The sequence below is a fragment of the Mustela putorius genome, unplaced genomic scaffold (assembly GCF_011764305.1).
Source record: "Mustela putorius furo isolate JIRA1106 unplaced genomic scaffold, ASM1176430v1.1 tig00003859_pilon_pilon_pilon, whole genome shotgun sequence".
In the NCBI taxonomy this organism is placed as follows: Eukaryota; Metazoa; Chordata; class Mammalia; order Carnivora; family Mustelidae; genus Mustela; species Mustela putorius.
This window is the reverse complement of record NW_025422011.1, coordinates 12,265,908-12,284,073: the sequence shown is the minus strand read 5'-3', so window position 1 is coordinate 12,284,073 and position 18,166 is coordinate 12,265,908. Positions and strand designations below refer to the sequence as shown.

At 47.8% G+C, this 18,166-nt stretch overlaps 1 protein-coding gene across 9 annotated transcripts in view; it reads left to right on the top strand.

Annotated features, from left to right (window-relative positions):
* Positions 1–12,251, top strand: part of TCP11L1 (t-complex 11 like 1) — a 36,745-nt gene extending 24,494 nt beyond the window's left edge. For 7 of the 9 annotated variants that reach the window (XM_004755937.3, XM_004755938.3, XM_004755939.3 and 4 more), the window contains 4 exons: positions 2,035–2,231; positions 5,645–5,826; positions 7,424–7,596; positions 10,946–12,251. In XM_004755937.3, the coding sequence (XP_004755994.1) occupies positions 2,035–2,231; positions 5,645–5,826; positions 7,424–7,596; positions 10,946–11,148 (755 nt within the window). In that variant the 3' untranslated portion in view covers positions 11,149–12,251. Of the gene's footprint in view, positions 1–2,034; positions 2,232–5,644; positions 5,827–6,410; positions 7,096–7,423; positions 7,597–10,945 lie in introns of those variants that run through there. The other 2 variants (XR_199692.3, XR_199691.3) reach the window with 2 other exon arrangements.
* Positions 12,252–18,166: the final 5,915 nt, after the last annotated feature.

Genomic DNA, 18,166 nt, shown 5'->3' with positions numbered 1-18,166 from the left:
ATGATCCCTAATGATCCCTCTCTCCTTCTGCTTGCCACTCCCCCGGCTTGTGCTCTCACTGTCTCTGTCACTGTCAAATAAATACATAAAAGCTTAAAAAAAAAAAAGATTTATTTGAGAGAGAGCACCGCTGGGGGGTGGGGCAGAGGCAAACAGAGAGGGAGAAGCAGGCTCCCCGCTGAGCAGGAAGCTGAACGTGGGGCTTAATTCCCAGGACCCCGAGATCATGACCTGAGCTGAAGGCAGATGCATACCCAACTGACGCCCCTGGATCCAATTTATTATGAGTTCCATTTAGCTGCTACCTGGGGTGGTTAAGAAAGAAAATGGTGGTCTCTGGCTAGATTGTGTTGCTGGCCAGAGCAGGTGCTCATCCCGCTGCAGACAGAGAAGGCCGAGCTGGCCCGGAAGGGGTCAGGACAGAGCCGAGCAGAGGAGACTGTATGGGGAGAAGAGCGGCTGCGGTTCCCAGCACATACACGGGGCGTGGGCCTTAACCTCGCATAACCCTCCTGCCGGGAGCCACTATTTTTTTAAATTCCAGTTTATGGGTGTGGACCTCGATTTTTTTTTTTTTTGTTAAAGATTTTATTTATTTATTTGACACAGAGAGAGAGAGATCACAATAGGCAGAGAGGCAGGCAGAGACAGAGGGAAGCAGGCTCCCTGCTGAGCGGAGAGCCCAATGTGGGGCTCGATCCTAGGACCCCGAAGCCATGGCCTGGGCCAAAGGCAGAGGCTTAACCCACTGAGCCCAGGTGCCCTATCGATTTTTTTTAAAGAGCTTTATTTATTTGACAGACAGAGTTCACAAGTAGGCAGAGACGCAGGCAAAGAGAGAAGGGGAAGCAGGTTCCCTGCTGAGCAGAAAGCCCGATGCAGGGCTCCATCTCAGGACCCTGGGATCATGACCTGAGCTGAAGGCAGAGGCTTTAACTCACTGAGCCACCCAGGTGCCCCTGGACCTCGATTTTGAGAAATTTTGACCAGAATGGATTGACCGCCTGGTTGATTTTCTTGCCTTGTCCTCAGGAGGCATCCAGGCTGCCAGTTTTCCAGCAAAGAGCCTTAGTGTGTGAGTCCGGTGCCAGCAGCCAAGAGCCCAGTGAGGAGCTGCTGCTGTGGCTCCTGTGCTGGTCAGGTGCCCCCTGCCTCCTCACATGGCCAAGCTGGGGGACTACAGAGCGTGCCGCCTGCAGAAGGCTAAAGGGACAGCATGGCTGCCCGCCAGGACCTCTGCGCCGCTCATGCGTTGACACAGGTGCTTCCTGCGTGTTCCAGGAGCTGTCAGAGGGATTTTCTTCTCCCGTCATATGATTAAAAACCTCGTCTTTCTCTTGTGCCCCCTCAGAATCCCTGGTGCATTTCTCAGCTTAGAAGAGGAGGAAGCACCCAGGGGCAGATGAAAGACACTTGCGATCCTCCCGGGGGTGCTCCGGATGCCGCAGAAGCAGAGTCCTAGGGGCAGCACACCTCCCCTCCCATGAGGTTGAAAGCAAATGAGCTTGATGGGAGACTCAGATCCAGATAAGGAAAAGGCCTCATTTTTAATGCAGAGGATACTTTATACTGGGAGACTCTCGCCTGTGTCTCCTCCTGTGTCTGCGCAAGAATTTTGCATCTCCCTGAGCTGGAGTCCTCAGAGCCCCTGTCTTGTCTCCTGCCGTGGTCGGGGTGGGGCGAGGGGCCATGGTTTTCGGGACAGCTGTAGGTGGCCAGGCCTGGCTGTGTGCTTTGTATTCACTATCTTGTTAATCCTCGGAACTGCCTACAAGGTGTGGCTGTCCATCTCTTTGTAGGAGGTGGTGGTGTCCATCTCTTTGTAGGAGGAATCTGATCATCCTTAGCTGGTAATGGCGATATTGTGATTTAAACCGAGTTCTGTTTGGTTCCAAAGTCCGTACTCTGTATTACTCTATATACCACACCTTTAGGATGATTGTGCCACACCTTCAGGATGATCATCCCTAAAGCCATTCCAAGAAGTGTCCCTCCTGAGTGTCATGGTAATGTGGGTGGCCTTGTTTTTCACAGATTCCCTGGACTTTGTCACCCAGTGGCTGGAAGAAGCCGCAGAGGACCTTACAAATCAGAAGTATAAAAGCGCCCTGCCAGCTGGGGGAGGGGCTGCCGGCTCTGGGGACGGCCCCACGCCAAATCCTGTGGCTGTCCAGAATTATGCATACCTGAAGCTTCTGAGATGGGACCACCTGCGGAGACCTTTCCCGGAAGTAGGTGCTGCAGAGCGGTCTAACTGCTTGTTTTTTTGTGCGGCAGAACTTTGAAAAAATAAGTTTTGCGATGATACAGTTCTCTTACCAGAGAATGTCCCCTTTTAAATTGAACAATTCGGTGGGTTTTCATCAATTTACAGTTAGAGGACCAAAGCGTTTTCATCACCCTAAAAAGAGACCCTGTGCCCTTTCCCCACTCCCCTCCCCAGTGGCAACCACTAATCTACTTCCTGTCTCTCTGGATTTGCCTCTTCTGGACATTTCGTATAAATGGGATCCTGCACTATCGGCCTTTTGTGTCTGGCTTCTTGGACCGAGCATGATGTTTGTCTGTGTCATACGTAGGAGTACTTCATTTCTTGATTGGAAGTTGTATTTTTTTAACTGTAAAATATGCATAATACAAAATATACCATCTTTTTTTTTTTCTTTTTAGTTTTTTAAGCTCTACACCCAGCGTGGGGCTCGTACTCACAACCCCCGGATTAGGGGTTGTGCACTCCACCAACTGAGCCAGCCAGGCGCCCCAAGATTTCCCATCACTATGTGTACAGTTCAGGGCGTAAAGGACGTTCCCACGGTTGGCCCACCACTACCACTGTCCTCCAGAACTTTCCCGTCTTCACAAATTCAAACTCTTTTTTTTTTTTTAAAGATTTTATTTATTTATTTGACAGAGATCACAAGTAGGCAGAGAGGCAGGCAGAGAGGGGGGTGGCAAGCAGGCTCCCAGCTGAGCAGAGAGCCCGATGCGGGGTTCAATCAGGACTCTGAGATCATGACCTGAGCCCAAGGCAGAGGCTTAATTAAGCCACTGAGCCACCCAGGCATCCCTCAAACTCTTTAAATACCTTTAAACACACCTCATGCCTCCCTCCACTTTGCCCCTGGCAACCACTGTTCTTTGCTCTCTGGGTCTGATGACTCCAGGTGCCTCATATGAATGGAATCCTACAGTGTTTGTCCTTTTGTGTCTGGCTTCTTTCACTCAGCGGATTGTTTTCAGGCTTCACCCGTGTGGTGGTGTGGGTCAGAGTTTTCTTTTTAAGTTCGAACAACTTTTTGAATCATTCATCAGTTTTGTTGAATCATTCATCAGTTGACAGACGTTTGGGTTGTTTCCACTTTTTGGCTACTGTGAACTGTTCTGCCCTGAACGTTTGTGTACAGGTTTTAGCAGGGGGGCATGTGTTTGCAGTACTCTTGGGTGAATACCTAAGATGAGAATTGCTGGGTCCCGTGGTGATTTGAAGTTTCACACTCAGGAACCGAGTTTTCCCCGAGAACTGTCTACCCCCACACCTGTACCCCAAGCAGCCGCATCACTTACCCATCCCTCAGTGGTGCACGGGCCTTCCAGTGTGCGCCGCTGAGCTGTTGCCTTGTTTTTACACAACTTGATTAAAACCATAACAGTGATGTTGCTTTTCAGTTTTATGTAAATACTACTACTTCCCATTCCATGTGCAGGATAAAAACAAACCAACCAACCATAAAGGTTTTTCACAATAAGTACTTCTTACTAAGAAGATGATAAACAAGGGATTTCCCCCATTTTTGTCTGTAACCTGCTGGTTTGGTGTGTAGACTGCCTCATTTTTTTTAATTTTTTTTATTTATTTGATAGAGAGAGATCACAAGTAGGCAGAGAGGCAGGAGGAAGCAGGCTCCCTGCTGAGCAGAAAGACCGATGTGGGGCTCGATCCCAAGACCCTGAGATCATGACCTGAGCCGAAGGCAGAGGCTTTAACCCACTGAGCCACCCAGGCGCCCCGACTGCCTCATTTTTGAGGACACTTGGGGTTTTTATCTCTAGCCTCAGAAACTGCTACTTCTCTAAATCTTTCTCCTCTAAGTTCCTTATTTTTCCTTTGAAGATGCTGTAAGCCCACGGCTTCACTCTTGCCTCTGAGTTCCCTGTTTCATGCCAAAGGAGGCTTTAAAGAGGATGTGGTATTGAGGGGGCAGGGGAAGCCCCTTTCCGAATGGTGACATGTTCTTACCTGGAGGGCAGTTCGCAGCCTGACATTTCCTTTAAAATACTGCTGTGGGGAAGATGGTGTTTTCGTTGGACACCAATGTCTACCCTCAGGACTGATCGTTGGAAATGTTTTGTACCCTAAACCCCAGTCCTGCACAAAGCCGGGATGCTGCTGTGTAACATGGTGAAGTCAGGGAAGATGCTGAGTCTGGGGAAGCATCTTTGTTTAACAGAGGATCCTGACTCTCTAGGATTTTTAAACTTTACCTATTTATTTGACAGAGAGAGACACAGCGAGAGAGGGAACACAAGCACACAAGCACTGGGGAGCTGTAGAGGGAGACACAGGCTCCCCGCTGAGCAGGGGGACCCCAGAATCATGACCAGAGCAGAAGGCAGATGCATAACGACCGAGCTACCGGCGTGCCCCCAGGATCCTGAATCTTAAAGATAGTTTTCAGTGCTTGAGACGAACTCTAGGTTAAGACCCTAAATTGTTAATGTCTTGATTTGGTGTGCCAGTTTCTTATAGCAAAACTGGCTCTTCACATTTATTTGGGTTACCTGTAGAAACTCCCCATCGGAAGGGATATCTTGTCAGCCTTTCCAGTGTTTTTTCCTTCATCCCACGCAGGGCACTTTGACCTGGTAGAGCGCATGGATGTCTGCCACGGGGGATGCAGTCGGAGAAACTCACCCACTGCTTTCTGGGTGGCTTTGGTTTGTTTTCTGTCATTCCTCCTTTTTCTACTTTCGGTTTCTTTTTTGTTTTCTTCATTCACTTGCCGACTCTGAGGGGGCCTCCTTCGTGCTAGATAGTGAGGGGGACACCAAGGTGAATCACGTAGGCTCTCTCTTCCAGCAGCTTCTCCCCTCTTTCCCTCCGGGGCTCAGAGGGCTGGGGTGCCTAGCTGCCTGGTTTGCTCTGGACTGGTGTTGGCGGGGAGAGTGGTCACAGGACTTGGGAGTTCCAGTTTTAAAGTGGGGGCAGCCCTGGACAAACCGAGGTGAGTTGGTCACCCTAGCCCCGTATCTCATTACTCTTTCCTGTCTAACGATAGAACTAGTTACCGAGTGTTGGCTCCGCCAGCCCACTTTAGATCCATGGCCTTCCATCTTTAGGACATTCCCGAGAGGCAGGAATCCCTGGTCTACACAGGGCTCAGGCCGCTGAAGAAGCTGGCGTGAGGTTATCCTGCGTTTCGGTGGCGGTCTGCCTCCGGTTCTCAGTGGGCTCTAGGGCAGCCTTCCTAGGGAGAAAGCGGCTCTGAGGGGAAGGATGACTCATGCCTGACTCCCTTAAGCTCTCAAAGGACTGGAAAATTGGGCGGGAACCTGTGGAGGCACGTGTGGGGCTGTGGCCCCACCGCCCCCTGCTGGCCAGCCTGCATCTCCTGCTCAGGGATGATTTCTGTCGCATCCCTTACAGACCGTTTTGATGGATCAGGCTCGCTTCCAAGAGCTCCAGCTGCAGCTGGAGCACCTCACCGTCCTGGGAGCCGTGTTGCTGGTCACATTCAGCATGGCAGCCCCAGGAATCTCCAGCCAGGCCGACTTTGCTGAGAAACTCAAGATGATCGTGAAGATTCTGCTAACAGATACACATCTGCCGTACGTGGCCCCTGTGGGATGGGGGGGAGGCAGCGGTGGCAGAGAGCAGACAGCAGCGGGGTCTCCCTGTGCTGGGGGCGGGTCCCTGGAGCTGCCTTCTAGGACCGGAGAGGAAACCTTGCTCTCTGGTTTTTTCCCCCCAGCAGAACTGATTCGGGTTCCTAGAAAAGGCATTAGCGTCCATTCTGGGGTCCACGGGGCTCTAGGAGGGTGGCTTTCACATGTTTAGGACCAAGACCCACAGTAAGACATTCATTTTCTGCTGTGACCTAGTACACGCTTCAAGCGCACCTGTAACGGGAGTAAAAACTTCACAAAATGAAACTTAACCCGAACCATGCTTAGTACAAATTCTTATATAAAAACAAAAATACTGCTTGCTGCCCACTGAATTGCTCTCACAGCCCCCTAAGAGTTTGGGTGGCACAGCCCTGGGAAAGGTCCACTAAGAAGCGGGCGGCGTCCCCCTAAGTTGCCAGGTCACAAGCAATTTCTGCTCCTGCCCAGATGGCCCGTCAGGTCCATGTGGTTCATGGCCCGCAGGATATGTTTTACTGGTCCGAAGTAAATACTGCCTCTCACAGGTCCAGTTCAGAGGATTCCTTGAGGAGGATGTCCCCAGATGTTCTCATCCTTACAAAATGGAGGCCTTTTCCTGCTGAGTTACACGGAGCTTGCCCGCGCTGAGTGTGGGGTCAGGGGTGCATGCACAGGCCAGCTGAGGCCGGGAGGGGTTTGCTGAGCTGAGGCCCTGGCACGTCACTGAGGTCTGTCCCCCACATCATCCATCCCTCCCCGCCCCCCAGCAGACCTGGTGCTCTACTGCTTAAAGCTTCCCATGAGGAGCTCTGTGTGGGGCTTCCATACAGCCCTGTGGACAGCCCTGCGGTGTCCACACTGGCTCTTGGGTCGGTACCCTCAGAGCTGGTACCAGCTGTGAGTCCCTGGGCTCACTCATTTGTGCCCATAACTCCTGCTGTACAGAGGGCTTAAGCCCAGAACAAAGGCCTCACAGGAAACCTACCAGCAGGAGGACTCCCCACAGATACTCCAGGAGAGCCCAAGGGCTCTGGAAAAATCAAGGTGCTCATTTTTTTAACTTAAGGATTTCAGTGTTATTAATTCTTTTAAAGTAGTTAATACCTTCCCCTATTTCACAAATCAAAAGGGACAGAAGGATATCTAATGAAAAGTTTCTCTTCCCGTTCTGTCCCACAGCTCCCTGATTCTGGGTTCTTGCGTGCTACCCCAGCGGGATTGCGGATACTCGTAAGGCAGTTTCAGGATTGTTTCAGCACACAGACGCTAGCAAGAAGTTGGGTTTGGGGTTGTTAGCGCTGGTATAGTCTGAGCCCTTCCCTTCCCAGTGTTCTTTCTAGTAGAGAGAGGGGGGCTCCTGAGTCAGGTGTCCGCAGCCTGAAAGGCTGAGGGCAGGGAAGAGTCCTAGACTTTCTCTTTGAACATGACAGTCCGTGCACTGACTCAGATCATGACTCTTACCAGGGCTCGGGCTCTTCCTTGGCCTGAGCCGAGTGGATGTGCACTTCGCTTACCGGCGCTCACCTCCCTGCCTTCTCCCTTCTCTTCTGTACTCAAGCTCCTTCCAGCTGAAGGACGCCCTGACTACCATCGGGGAGAAGGTCTGCCTGGAGGTGAGCAGCTGCCTGGCCCTGTGCGGGCTCACCCCCTTCACCACGGAAAAGGAGGCCGTGCTCAAGGGCCAGATCCAGGCTGTCGCCAGTCCTGACGACCCCATCCGCAGGATCATGGGTACGTTTGTGAGGGGAGGACGGGCAGCAGGGATGTGCCCTTGGAGGGACTGGCGGCCCGGCCCGTCTGAAGAAATCTAGAAGGTTTTGGTAGCTTAGGAGTGCTGATGAGTGAGGAGGGAGTGAGTCATCGCCATGGCGAGGGCAACCCAGAGTTCGGGACAAGTGACGGGGGCAGCTGTCATTGTTCTGAGGCCTCTGACTTTGGAATCACAGGCTTTGTTCAGAACCCTGCTCCAGCACTGTGAGGTAACAAAAAATAGAAGTATTGGTCTCTGCACACCCCCGCCCCCTTTCTAGCTCCGAGCTCCTAAAATTCTTAGAGTTTCCTAAGTGATAAGAGCACTAAGAGTATCTTTTGTTCTAAGACTGGTCTTTGACCTGGATCCTGACATAGAACTCTTAAATCCTTTGGAATTTCCTGGGTGATAGGAGTGTCTTTTGTTTTAATGAGGCAACTCTGCGTGGGCTCTGAAAAACCAAGCCAGGATTAGAAGCCTGGAATTTTCAGCCTCCTCCACCCCCCTCCAAGAGAGGAGAGAAGCACTGGAAATGCCCTTGATGAAGCTGCCATAAACATCCCAGAAGTACAGGGTTCGGGGAGCGTCTGGGTTCTGCACGTAATAGGAGGGTGCTGTACCCCCACCTCCAACAAAAGCACCTACCCTCAGGACTCTGTGTCTTTTGTTCTGGTTTTCATGTGTATCCAAATCCTTTATTGTGTAATAAGTGAGTAAACAGAGATGTTACCCTGAGTGCTGTGAGCTGTTCTAGCCAATAATCAATATCCAAAGGGGGAGGAGGTCTTGGGACCCTCCAGTTTGTAGCTGGAGGGACTGGCGGACCGGGGGACCTACTGCTTACGGTTGGTTGGCTTCTGAAATGGGGGCGGGGTGTAGCCTCCTGGGACTGAGCCCCTGGCCTCCGGGGTGTGACACTCCCTCCACGTAGAGTCAGAACGGAGTACAGCAGTGGGACACTCTGCTGCCATTGCAGAGTAACGCTGGGTGGGGGAAGCCCCTGCCCTCTGCGCGCTGCCGTGATGTGCTCCGACGTGCTCAGGATGTGCCGTGAGAGGGGGGAGAGCAGGGCTTTTCCTCAAGAGCTCCCGTACTGTGGCCCAAGCCGGTGACCCAATGCCTGAGGCTCTTCATCTCTAAAAGATAATACCGGGCGCCTGGGTGGCTCAGTGGGTTAAGCCGCTGCCTTCGGCTCAGGTCATGATCTCAGGGTTCTGGGATCGAGTCCTGCATCAGGCTCTCTGCTCAGCGGGGAGCCTGCTTCCTCCTCTCTCTCTCTCTGCCTGCCTCTCTGCCTACTTGTGATCTCTGTCTGTCAAATAAATAAATAAAATCTTTTAAAAAAAAAAAAAAAAGACAATACCGACAGCCCTGTGCGGTTGCTGGGAGGACCACAGGGCATTAGGTGCATAAAGCACTTACCAGAATAACCCCAGCCCCTCACAAGTACTTGCTAGAGAGGAGCTGCTGGCAAATAGCTTTCTGTGCTGGCTGTTACTCTTCCTCATCCCAGCCATAGCACTAGGGAAAATTCTGTTCACTGGTTGATCGAAGAATACAGTGTTCCTAATTTGGGGGCACCTGGCTGGCTCAGAGCACGTGACTCTTGATCTTGGGGTTGTGAGTTCAAGCCCCACATTGGGTAGAGAGATTACTTAAAAATTAAAACAAATTTTTTTTTCATCTAGGGGTGTCTGGGTGGCTCAGTCTGTTAAGTGTCAGACTCTTGATTTCAGCTCAGGTCATGATCTCAGGGTTGTGGGATCGAGCCCCGAGTTGGGCCCCGCACCCAGCACAGGAGACTGCTTGAGATGTTGTCTGTCCGCTCCCTCTGCCTTCCCCGCCCTTGCACTTGCTCACTCACTCACTCAAATCTCTAAAACATCTCAAATAAATCTCTAAAACATTTTTTTCATCTACTTTTAAGAACTATTTCTCTTTAGTATAACTTAAATTTGAAGTCGTTCTTTAGCTACTTTATGAAAGTGAATAGGCGTGCAGCGGAGCAACAGTGGATGGTTAGCAGGCTTCAAGCTAAAGCTGAGTGATCCGTGGTTACTGGATTTCAGGTTGGACAGAGGCTGAACCAGTGACCTGAGTCTCCTAACTCGGTGACTTCCTTTCTATCCTTAAGTAATATTTTATGGAAAAAGTTCCAGGGATCAACAGTTTTTTCCAAATCACTTCACCCCAGCCCTGCATCGCTCCCAGTGTCATCTGTGGGTCACTCAGGAGGAGCCTCTTGCAGAGAGAAGGACCGTCAGGATTAGCGTTAGTGACCGCGGTAGAGAGGCACGGAAGACGGTGAGCAGCGCACGGGCTAAACCGCGACTCCGTGTCCTGCCGTGCTGGGCTTGAGTAACAGCTCATCGCAGACCTGGGGCTAAAAACCAGTCCTGGGGTCGGGATGCTGTGAGCATCTCCAGTTCTGCGTGAGGCTTCGAGCTCTGAGAACCTTAGAAAACCAAACTAACTTGGGGGCAGGGGTGAGGGGACCCATCCGGTCTACAGTTGCTCTGTCACTGTGTATTGGGGTCCGAAGGGTGAAGGCCATGTGCACCAGGGAGGGTCCCGCAGGGCAAGTGGAAGGCGTGCGGTTTGAAAGAACCTGATGAATATAGACACCCCTGTTGCTTTTCTGAGAAAATCTGCGAGAAGCATGGCTTGGTGCTCTCTCAGCTGATGAGGACAGTGCAGAAGCGGCCTGGAGAGGAGGGGCTTACAAAGCATCAGCCTGTGTCATTCCTCAGAGTAGTACAAGTTCGCAGATGCCTGCAGCTCTGTGGCCTGCCCCCGGAGGCGTTACAGAGGGAAGTTCACGTCGCTTACATGTGGGCTTGGTGGGAAAAGCTCACAAACCCATGATGCTGGAATATTCTTTTTTCTCTTTTCATTTTTGAACTTGTAATTCCTGCTTTACCCCCCCCCCCCCCCATTTCTTATGTGCTTTTCAGCAGTGGCTCATGGTGGCCTCGGGGGGTCTTTCTCCTCAGCCTGTCAACACTGCAGTCTCCTTTTATTGATTCATACATTTATTCTTCCTTTCTGAATGGATTTTGAGCTTCTCCTGGGGCCGGGTCTCCTGCCAGCTTTGTGCTGTGGGGTGGGGGGGGGGCGTGCTTCTACCTAACGGTCTAGAGCAGGAAGGGAAATGTTCTAAAGGGGCTGAGTGTTGGAAGTGCACGTGCTGTGGTCCACACCTGGTCCACGGGGTGGGCAGGGAAGACGTCCCCGGAAAAGGGATGTCTAAGCTAAACACGGAAGCATAATCCGAAGTTTGCAAAGTCACCCTGAACCAGAAGCAACCAGCTGCCTTCTTTTCTGTCACAGATTCCCGAATCCTGATCTTCTTAGAAAGCTACCTTGCCTCGGGTCATCAGAAGCCACTGCCCACGGTACCTGGGGGATTGGGTCCAGTTCAGAAAGAGCTGGAGGAAGTTGCTATTAAATTTGTCCGCCTGGTCAACTATAACAAGATGGTCTTCAGTCCCTACTACGACGCCATCCTCAGTAAGATCCTTGTGCGATCCTGACACGCCTGCGCTCTCCAGCGGCGGCGGTATTAGCCTCTCCATACAGAATACCTATTCTCGACTCTCGTGTTGCTTTGGAAAATGGCTATTTAGTACATTTCTGTGTAACAGCCCTGATTCCAAAGGGAAGAATACTGTGTATCACTGTTGAAAAGGGTTGTTGAAAAAGGCCCTGAATTCCAGTTTGAAGGTTTGTATTTATGAGTGCAAGTTTACAAATCAAGAAGCTTCTTGTTCTCTTACGTTTGAGGGGGCACTCCGCTTTTAGACGGTTGACAGCCGCATGTCTGCACCCGACTCTGGCCTGATTACAGCTGCCTGGTCTTTCCCGGGGGGCTGGGGCTTCTCTTCCACCATCTGGGTAGTTTTCCTTTCAGACACCCAAGACGGTCTGCCAGCCACCGAGAATGAGAGACCAAGCCATGACGGTGTTGAGACTTTGCCCCCTGCCTGGCACCGACCCTCACTCTTCCCCCCTGCCTGGCACTGACCCTCACTCTTCCCTGCTCCCTGGCACCAACCCTCGCTCCCCACCCCCAGCTGTTTTGTGTTGGAAGGGCTATACAAGGCTTACTGCCTCCCTGTACCCCTTTGATTGGAGCTCTGGCTAGGCCAGGCAGGGAGAAAGCAGAGCCCTTTTGTTCTAGAGGGGAGTTAATTGATTTTAGAAAGCTTATTCTTTTATACAGAATTATTTCTGAGCCTGGATGATAGCAGTTATGACTTCTGGGATCTAGAGAAAGGAAATTCTTTGACTTTTAAGCTTTGAAAGTTAAGGAGGAAATATTTTTATAAACCGTATATATGTTGGTGTAATTTAAAAGACACTGGAGTTTTTACTGAAAAATTCGCTGATACAATACACAGATGTATTGATTGGATTTGAATTTCAGAAATAGATTTAAAGTGTTTTCAGATAAAACCGCATAGTGTAAGCTCACTTATTTCTGGGATAAAGGAAGTCCTAGAAAATCCCTGGTTTGGGAGCAGTATTTTTTGAGGAACTTAAGTGACTGGAATTCCTGACATACCCATCCTGTGGCTGAAAGGGTGACTGGGCTCTCACAGATGACCCACTCTGTTAGAATAAAAAGTAAAAGGTATGTGTATGTGTGAGTGTGTGTACGTGTGTGTTTTAGACAGGGACACTCTATCAGAAGCAGAGCCATGAAGTTGGGTGTGAACTCCAAGTCCAGGAACAGCACAAGGCAAAATAATGCAGGGAATCCCTCAAAATGGTGGGGGCTGCGGTGGGGCCGGAGGCAGGCGTGGTGGCCTCCTGCCAGAGGAACGTTCGCTCTGTGACTATCGAGTGGTACTGAGCTTCAGGAGAGGGTACGCTTGTGCTCGGTGGGGGGTGGGGGGGAAGACTGATTTCTCCAAACCTATGCTACAAACTATGTTCTAATAGTGTTTTCTACTTGCAGTCAGAAAAGTATGCTGCGTTATTTGGTCAGAAGTCCTATAAAGTTTATACTCAAGGACAAATCTTCCCTGGTTTCATTGGAAGTGAATAGAAGTTCAATAAGTAGAACTTTAAAAGGACAAAATCACGTCTTTTATAGTGTGTCTTCAAATGAGGTCGCTTCTGGAATTTTTTCTGGAGCTGAGGTTGCTCTGTGGCAGCCATACTTGTTGGTCATGGGGGCCCCCCATCCCCCAGGCTGAGAAGCCCGAGTGCGCTTTAAGTAGGCTCCATGCCCAACACGGGGCTTGAACTCATGACCTGGGGTTCAGGAGTCACATGCTCTACTGACTGAGCCTCCAGCCTGTTGCAGCCCTCCCCCCAGCACTCTTTCACTCTCTTGCCTGCCTCAGCCTCTGAGTGTTTGGCGTCTTGTCCTGCCTCAGTTGAGGATGAAGGGGAGGAGCTTTACCCTTCATCCTTGAGTGAAGGGGTGGGTGGATGACCACTTCCTGTAGTCATTCTTCCTAAATCTTTAAAGTTCTTTTTTTTGCTGCCTTTTCTAAGGGTTCGCTTTTTACCAGATTTCCCACCTCCCACCATGGGTTCTAAATTCACAGAGTTAAGTTTGTACCATTTGAAATCTTGATGCATATTTTACAGGGACCCGCACAGACTCTCCTCTCCCCGCACCCCCCCACCCCTACCTCAATGTCCACGGGCAGAGTTCTCCAGGTGGCAAAGCCAAGAATGAAGGAAGCAAAGTTCAGAATCACAATATTCATACTGAATTTTGTTGTTCTTTGAAGATAAGTGAGTTACTTCCTGGAATCTCATAGGATTATCACCAAGGGCCAGGAAACTTCATTTGGTCCCTCAGGAAATGTTTGTTGAGCATCTCCTTATAATCCACACACCACCACCCCTCCCCCCCAGCTCTCCCTCCAAGATACGTATCCTTTGGAGCAGAAATTATCCTTCAGAATTGAACTGGTTCTATATAATGCATTCTGACTGGATTTGATGTTATTTTCTACCTAACAGGTTTGTGGAAACAAGCGTGTTTTAGGAAAGTGCTGGGTTTATTTGGCGGTAGTGCTTTACTGTGGATAGAACCAAGCACCTTGAGAGTCCGGTTCATCATTGCAGTGTGTTCGATTGATCTGATGCTCTCACGGATGAATGAACGTCTAGAGTAGTAACTGCTACTTTGTTAGCTCTCGGTTGGGTGGATGGATTCTCAGCCTAGGTGTTTTTTGAAAATCTCATTACATTTATTTTATTTATTTTTTTAAAAGATTTATTTATTTATTTTATTTGACAGAGATCACAAATAGAGAGGCAGGCCGGGCTGGGGTGGGGAAGCAGGCTCCCTGCTGAGCAGAGAGCCCTATGCAGGGCTCAATCCTAGGACCCTGAGATCATGATCTGAGCCGAAGGCAGAGGCTTAATCCACTGAACCACCCAGGTGCCCCTGAAAATCTCATTACATTTAAAGCAAGCTATACAACTCGATTGTGTATGTAAACATATAACCCGACTGAAAGTATACTTCAGCTAAGGATATCTTACTGATTGAACGCAGTAAACAGGTGTGTAAGAGCTTTTTTTCTCGGAAGAAAAGTTATGAATAAGTCTGACACAGCAGGCTTATAACATGCAGATACTGGCTGACGATTGATGGGTTATTTAGCAGTTCTGTTTTTGGGGAGGTGCTTATGTTCATTTCTCTAAAATTGCACGATTCCCGGGAATCAAGAGGTATTGGTGCACCACCTTTCCTGCTGAGTTACAAAGGGAAGAGGTATTTGCTCTTTGATGTCCGGGGATTTTTGGCATGCTCTGGTTTCTGTGTAGAACGTTTGCATTAATTTTCATTTTGAGGCCGGGTGGTAGAGTGCAGAGACTGGGAGCTGCCAGGAAACCAGAGTTCTGACCCCATTTCTGTTACATACTAACTAGAGCAAATCAGGACCTATTTCCCGCACATGTAAAACGAACGGAATAGACTTGATCGTTAAACTGCTTTCCAGTCCTGACATTCTATGATATGTCTCAGGGGAGTTTAAGTACACTGCAGTAGGATCGTGCACAAAGCTCCTGATTGAGGGGACCGTCTGGGTTGGAGTCTCTCTATTGCCTTCTTACTAGTTGTGTGATATTGGGCCAGTCATTGTCCCTCGGGCCCCTGCATTTTCATGTGTAAAACGGGGAAAGGACTCACTCACACTTCCTGTGAGGATTACACTTGAGAATGGATATTAGAATGCTTTGTACGGGGAAGGGACTGTGAATTGCCTTGTTAACAACCGAGGAGAGCATATAACCCTCACCACGTAGGTGTACTTGTGTCTGTGCCTCGCTTCCCTTCAGTGAGTGCATTTTGCAGGCTGGACAGAAGGGTTTCCTCCTGTCCTGGGATTTGTGCTTTTCTTCCGTCAACTCTTCTGTACTAAAGCTGGTCTTCCCGCTGCTCTTCTCCCTACTTCCATCGCCACCCACCGATTCCTCCCCACTCTCTCCTCTGTATTATTTGAACTGAACGATCGCATGAGTGAACCTAAAAAAAAAGGACGGCAGAGGATCGGCTATGAAACTCCTATTTAAAGGCAGTTATCTCACTGAAAACATCATCTAAATAAAGAACCACAATGATGTTTGCAATTGTGTCTTAATATTGGATTTTGTATTCTAGAACTATTTCGTTCGTAGTGCTCAAGACAACTTCATGGGATGGAGGAAGAGATAGTCTAAGTGCAATAAGCTCTTTTAATTTGTCAGATGCTCACTGATCCCTTCCGAAAAAGCTAGAGCCCTGGAAAGTAAGTGTCTGGAACCTAAACAGGCAGGATTTAGTTGTTTCCAGCCCTGCTGGGTGTTTCTGTTTCTATTGCCTTCAGAACCTAAGAACTAGGACTCAACGTGTAGGCCTGGTTTAGGTTTGAAATCAGATGGGTCTGATGTTAGTAGCACTAGCCACATCTCACCATTTTTATGTTTTTTTCTGAACTAAACACCAAGAATGGTTTAAGAGTAACTTCTGACTTAAAGAGCAAACCCAGAACTGAAGAAGCACCTTCAATTCCATTGTTTTCATTCCTGCCGCCTCTGCTTTCTGAAGTACTGTCTTCGTCATGCTCAAAGCAGAACTCTGGTCAGGGTTCAGGGAGGAAAATTTAGAAAATGGATGAATTGTTTTTCTTGGCTTTTATTCCCAAAGCTTGGTAAGCTGACCCTTTTGTTGAATATGTAAGATTTTACTTAGATCAGGAACATGGTACCGGAGTTTTGTTACTTTGTATAAATGATCTCACAGGACTTCTGAAATTTTTATTAAATAGAACTTCACTTAAAAAATAGTAAGTAGAACTTCACTTGCTGAGTGTCAGGTAAGAGGACTACCGACATTAAGGAAGTTTGCTTTGGGAAATGAAATATTGTAAAAAATGTATGAACATGGTAACTATGCTTTCACTGTCGTATAAATGAACTCTTGGTTTTACGTGCTAAGCACAGACCAATAGAGGGTTATAAAATTACCAAATAAATTTATAATTATTGATCAAGGTTAATATGCTGACAAAAGCATGTCTTTTCATTCTTTTCTAATGGTACAAATTTGGTTGTTCAGTTTTTCATTTACTTAGTAGCTACTACCTTTTACTTTCCTAGGAGTGGCAACACGGATAAAACCTCTCATGTGAAATTCAGTGCTAGAGGCTAGAGTTTGATTTTGTTCAGGAAGGACTGAGTCTTTTCATCTTACTGGGTTCTAGAATTCTCTAGAAAATGTCCTTGCTTTTATAAAAAGGAAAAATATGGATATCTTTTGGAAATTTCTGGGTCTAGCACTGTGGACACAGGAGAGTTCCTGGACAAGTAGGACTGGCTGTATGAGCATCCACACATTAGAGTTCCAAAAGTCAATGCAGATTTCTAACACCATGCTGCTTGATCAACTGTATCTACAAAGGGAATGATCAAATACGCAGAATCACGTTAAAATCTAAACATTCATATATATATATAGCAGAACATTAGAAAATGGTTTCTCTTAACAAATAATCCTTTTTGTGTTTATAGATCAAACGACATTCAGGAAAAAAACATCTTAGAAATAAATGGAGTAGGAATAATTATAATGCCCCATTGGCTGCTCAGTGGTACTTTTCATCAAGGTTGGCGCACATGTGTTTTCTTTTTATTATGATGCTAAAAAAAAAATCATTTTTCATGCATTCACATAGCTTTGTTTTGTCGTTCATGCAGACATTACAGGCCTTTGAAGCCATTTGTCTTTAAATCACTGCCCAAAGTAGCTGGGTGATGGACATTGGGGAGGGTGTGTGCTATGGTGAGTGCTGTGAATTGTGTAAGACTGATCAATCAGGTCTCTGCCCCGAAAGAAAATGTTACATTATAAGTTAATAATAATTAGAAACAAAACAAAGAAAACCCAGAAACACTACCCAAAGATAGCACTTCAGGAGAGTCTGCACCTCTGTATTTTAATTCCTGGGAAGTTATTTGGTACTACTTGTGTCTTTCAGATTGTTTTGATGACAACCATATTAAGAAAAAGCTACACAGCTTAAAAGCAATACTTGAGAGGATAATACAATCTGAATTAGAGCCAGCTGACTTTGTTTATAGGATAAAATTTTAGCCTTAATGGGAAAAATACAGGAGACACATGCTTTGAATTACGACAATATTACCTGGCTACATATAAGCTTATGCAAGAAAAAGATTCAAGATAACGTCTTTTCCATTAAAAGCAAGAGTTTTGTAGAAGTATTTGAAGCTGATTTTAAAATGCATTTAATCACTTTATTTTTAAAAAGATTTTATTTATTTGACAGATCACAAGTAGGCAGAGAGAGAGAGAGAGAGGAAGCAGGCTCCCTGCTGAGCAGAGAGCCCGATGTGGGGCTCGATCCCAGGACCCTGGGATCATGACCCGAGCTGAAGGCAGAGGCTGTAACCCACTGAGCCACCCAGGTGCCCCTATTTAATCATTTTTTTATTCAAATTCTAAATTGCATACCCAATTTGTAAGTTTCTTTATAACTGTAATACTTTCACTTTTCCCCCCCCTTCCTTTTAGCTTTTATTCTGAATCACAGCCCTTAGGCTCAACTATTTCTGTGTCTCATAGTTTTTCTAGAAATGAGTCAAGAGGAGGTAATGTTGCTAACAAAGCATGAAACCAAATTCTTAGGACTTAGAATTTAAAGCTATCTGCGCGTAGCTCCTGAAGAACATGTTCTTGAGCATGGAGTACCTTCTGAAGTACATTTGTGAGAACAAGACAGTGGGTGGTGAAAGGAATTCCCACACATTGCTTTTAAAAGACATGAAAGGTAATATATCTGCCTCAGACTGGGGGAAAGAACAGTCATATTTGAGGATTTCTAAATGTTTAATTTGTCTCTTAAAATCAGATCCCTCTGTTTACAGTTAGCACTGAGGCCAGGAGAGGACAAGTAGGTAAGTGTACATAGATTAAATACAAGATGACCTTTCTTTGTATTGGCATTTATTTTTAAAAGGTATTGGCTGAATAAGTAGCTATTTTAAATAAATTCTGAATGGAAGCAGCAGGAGGCATGA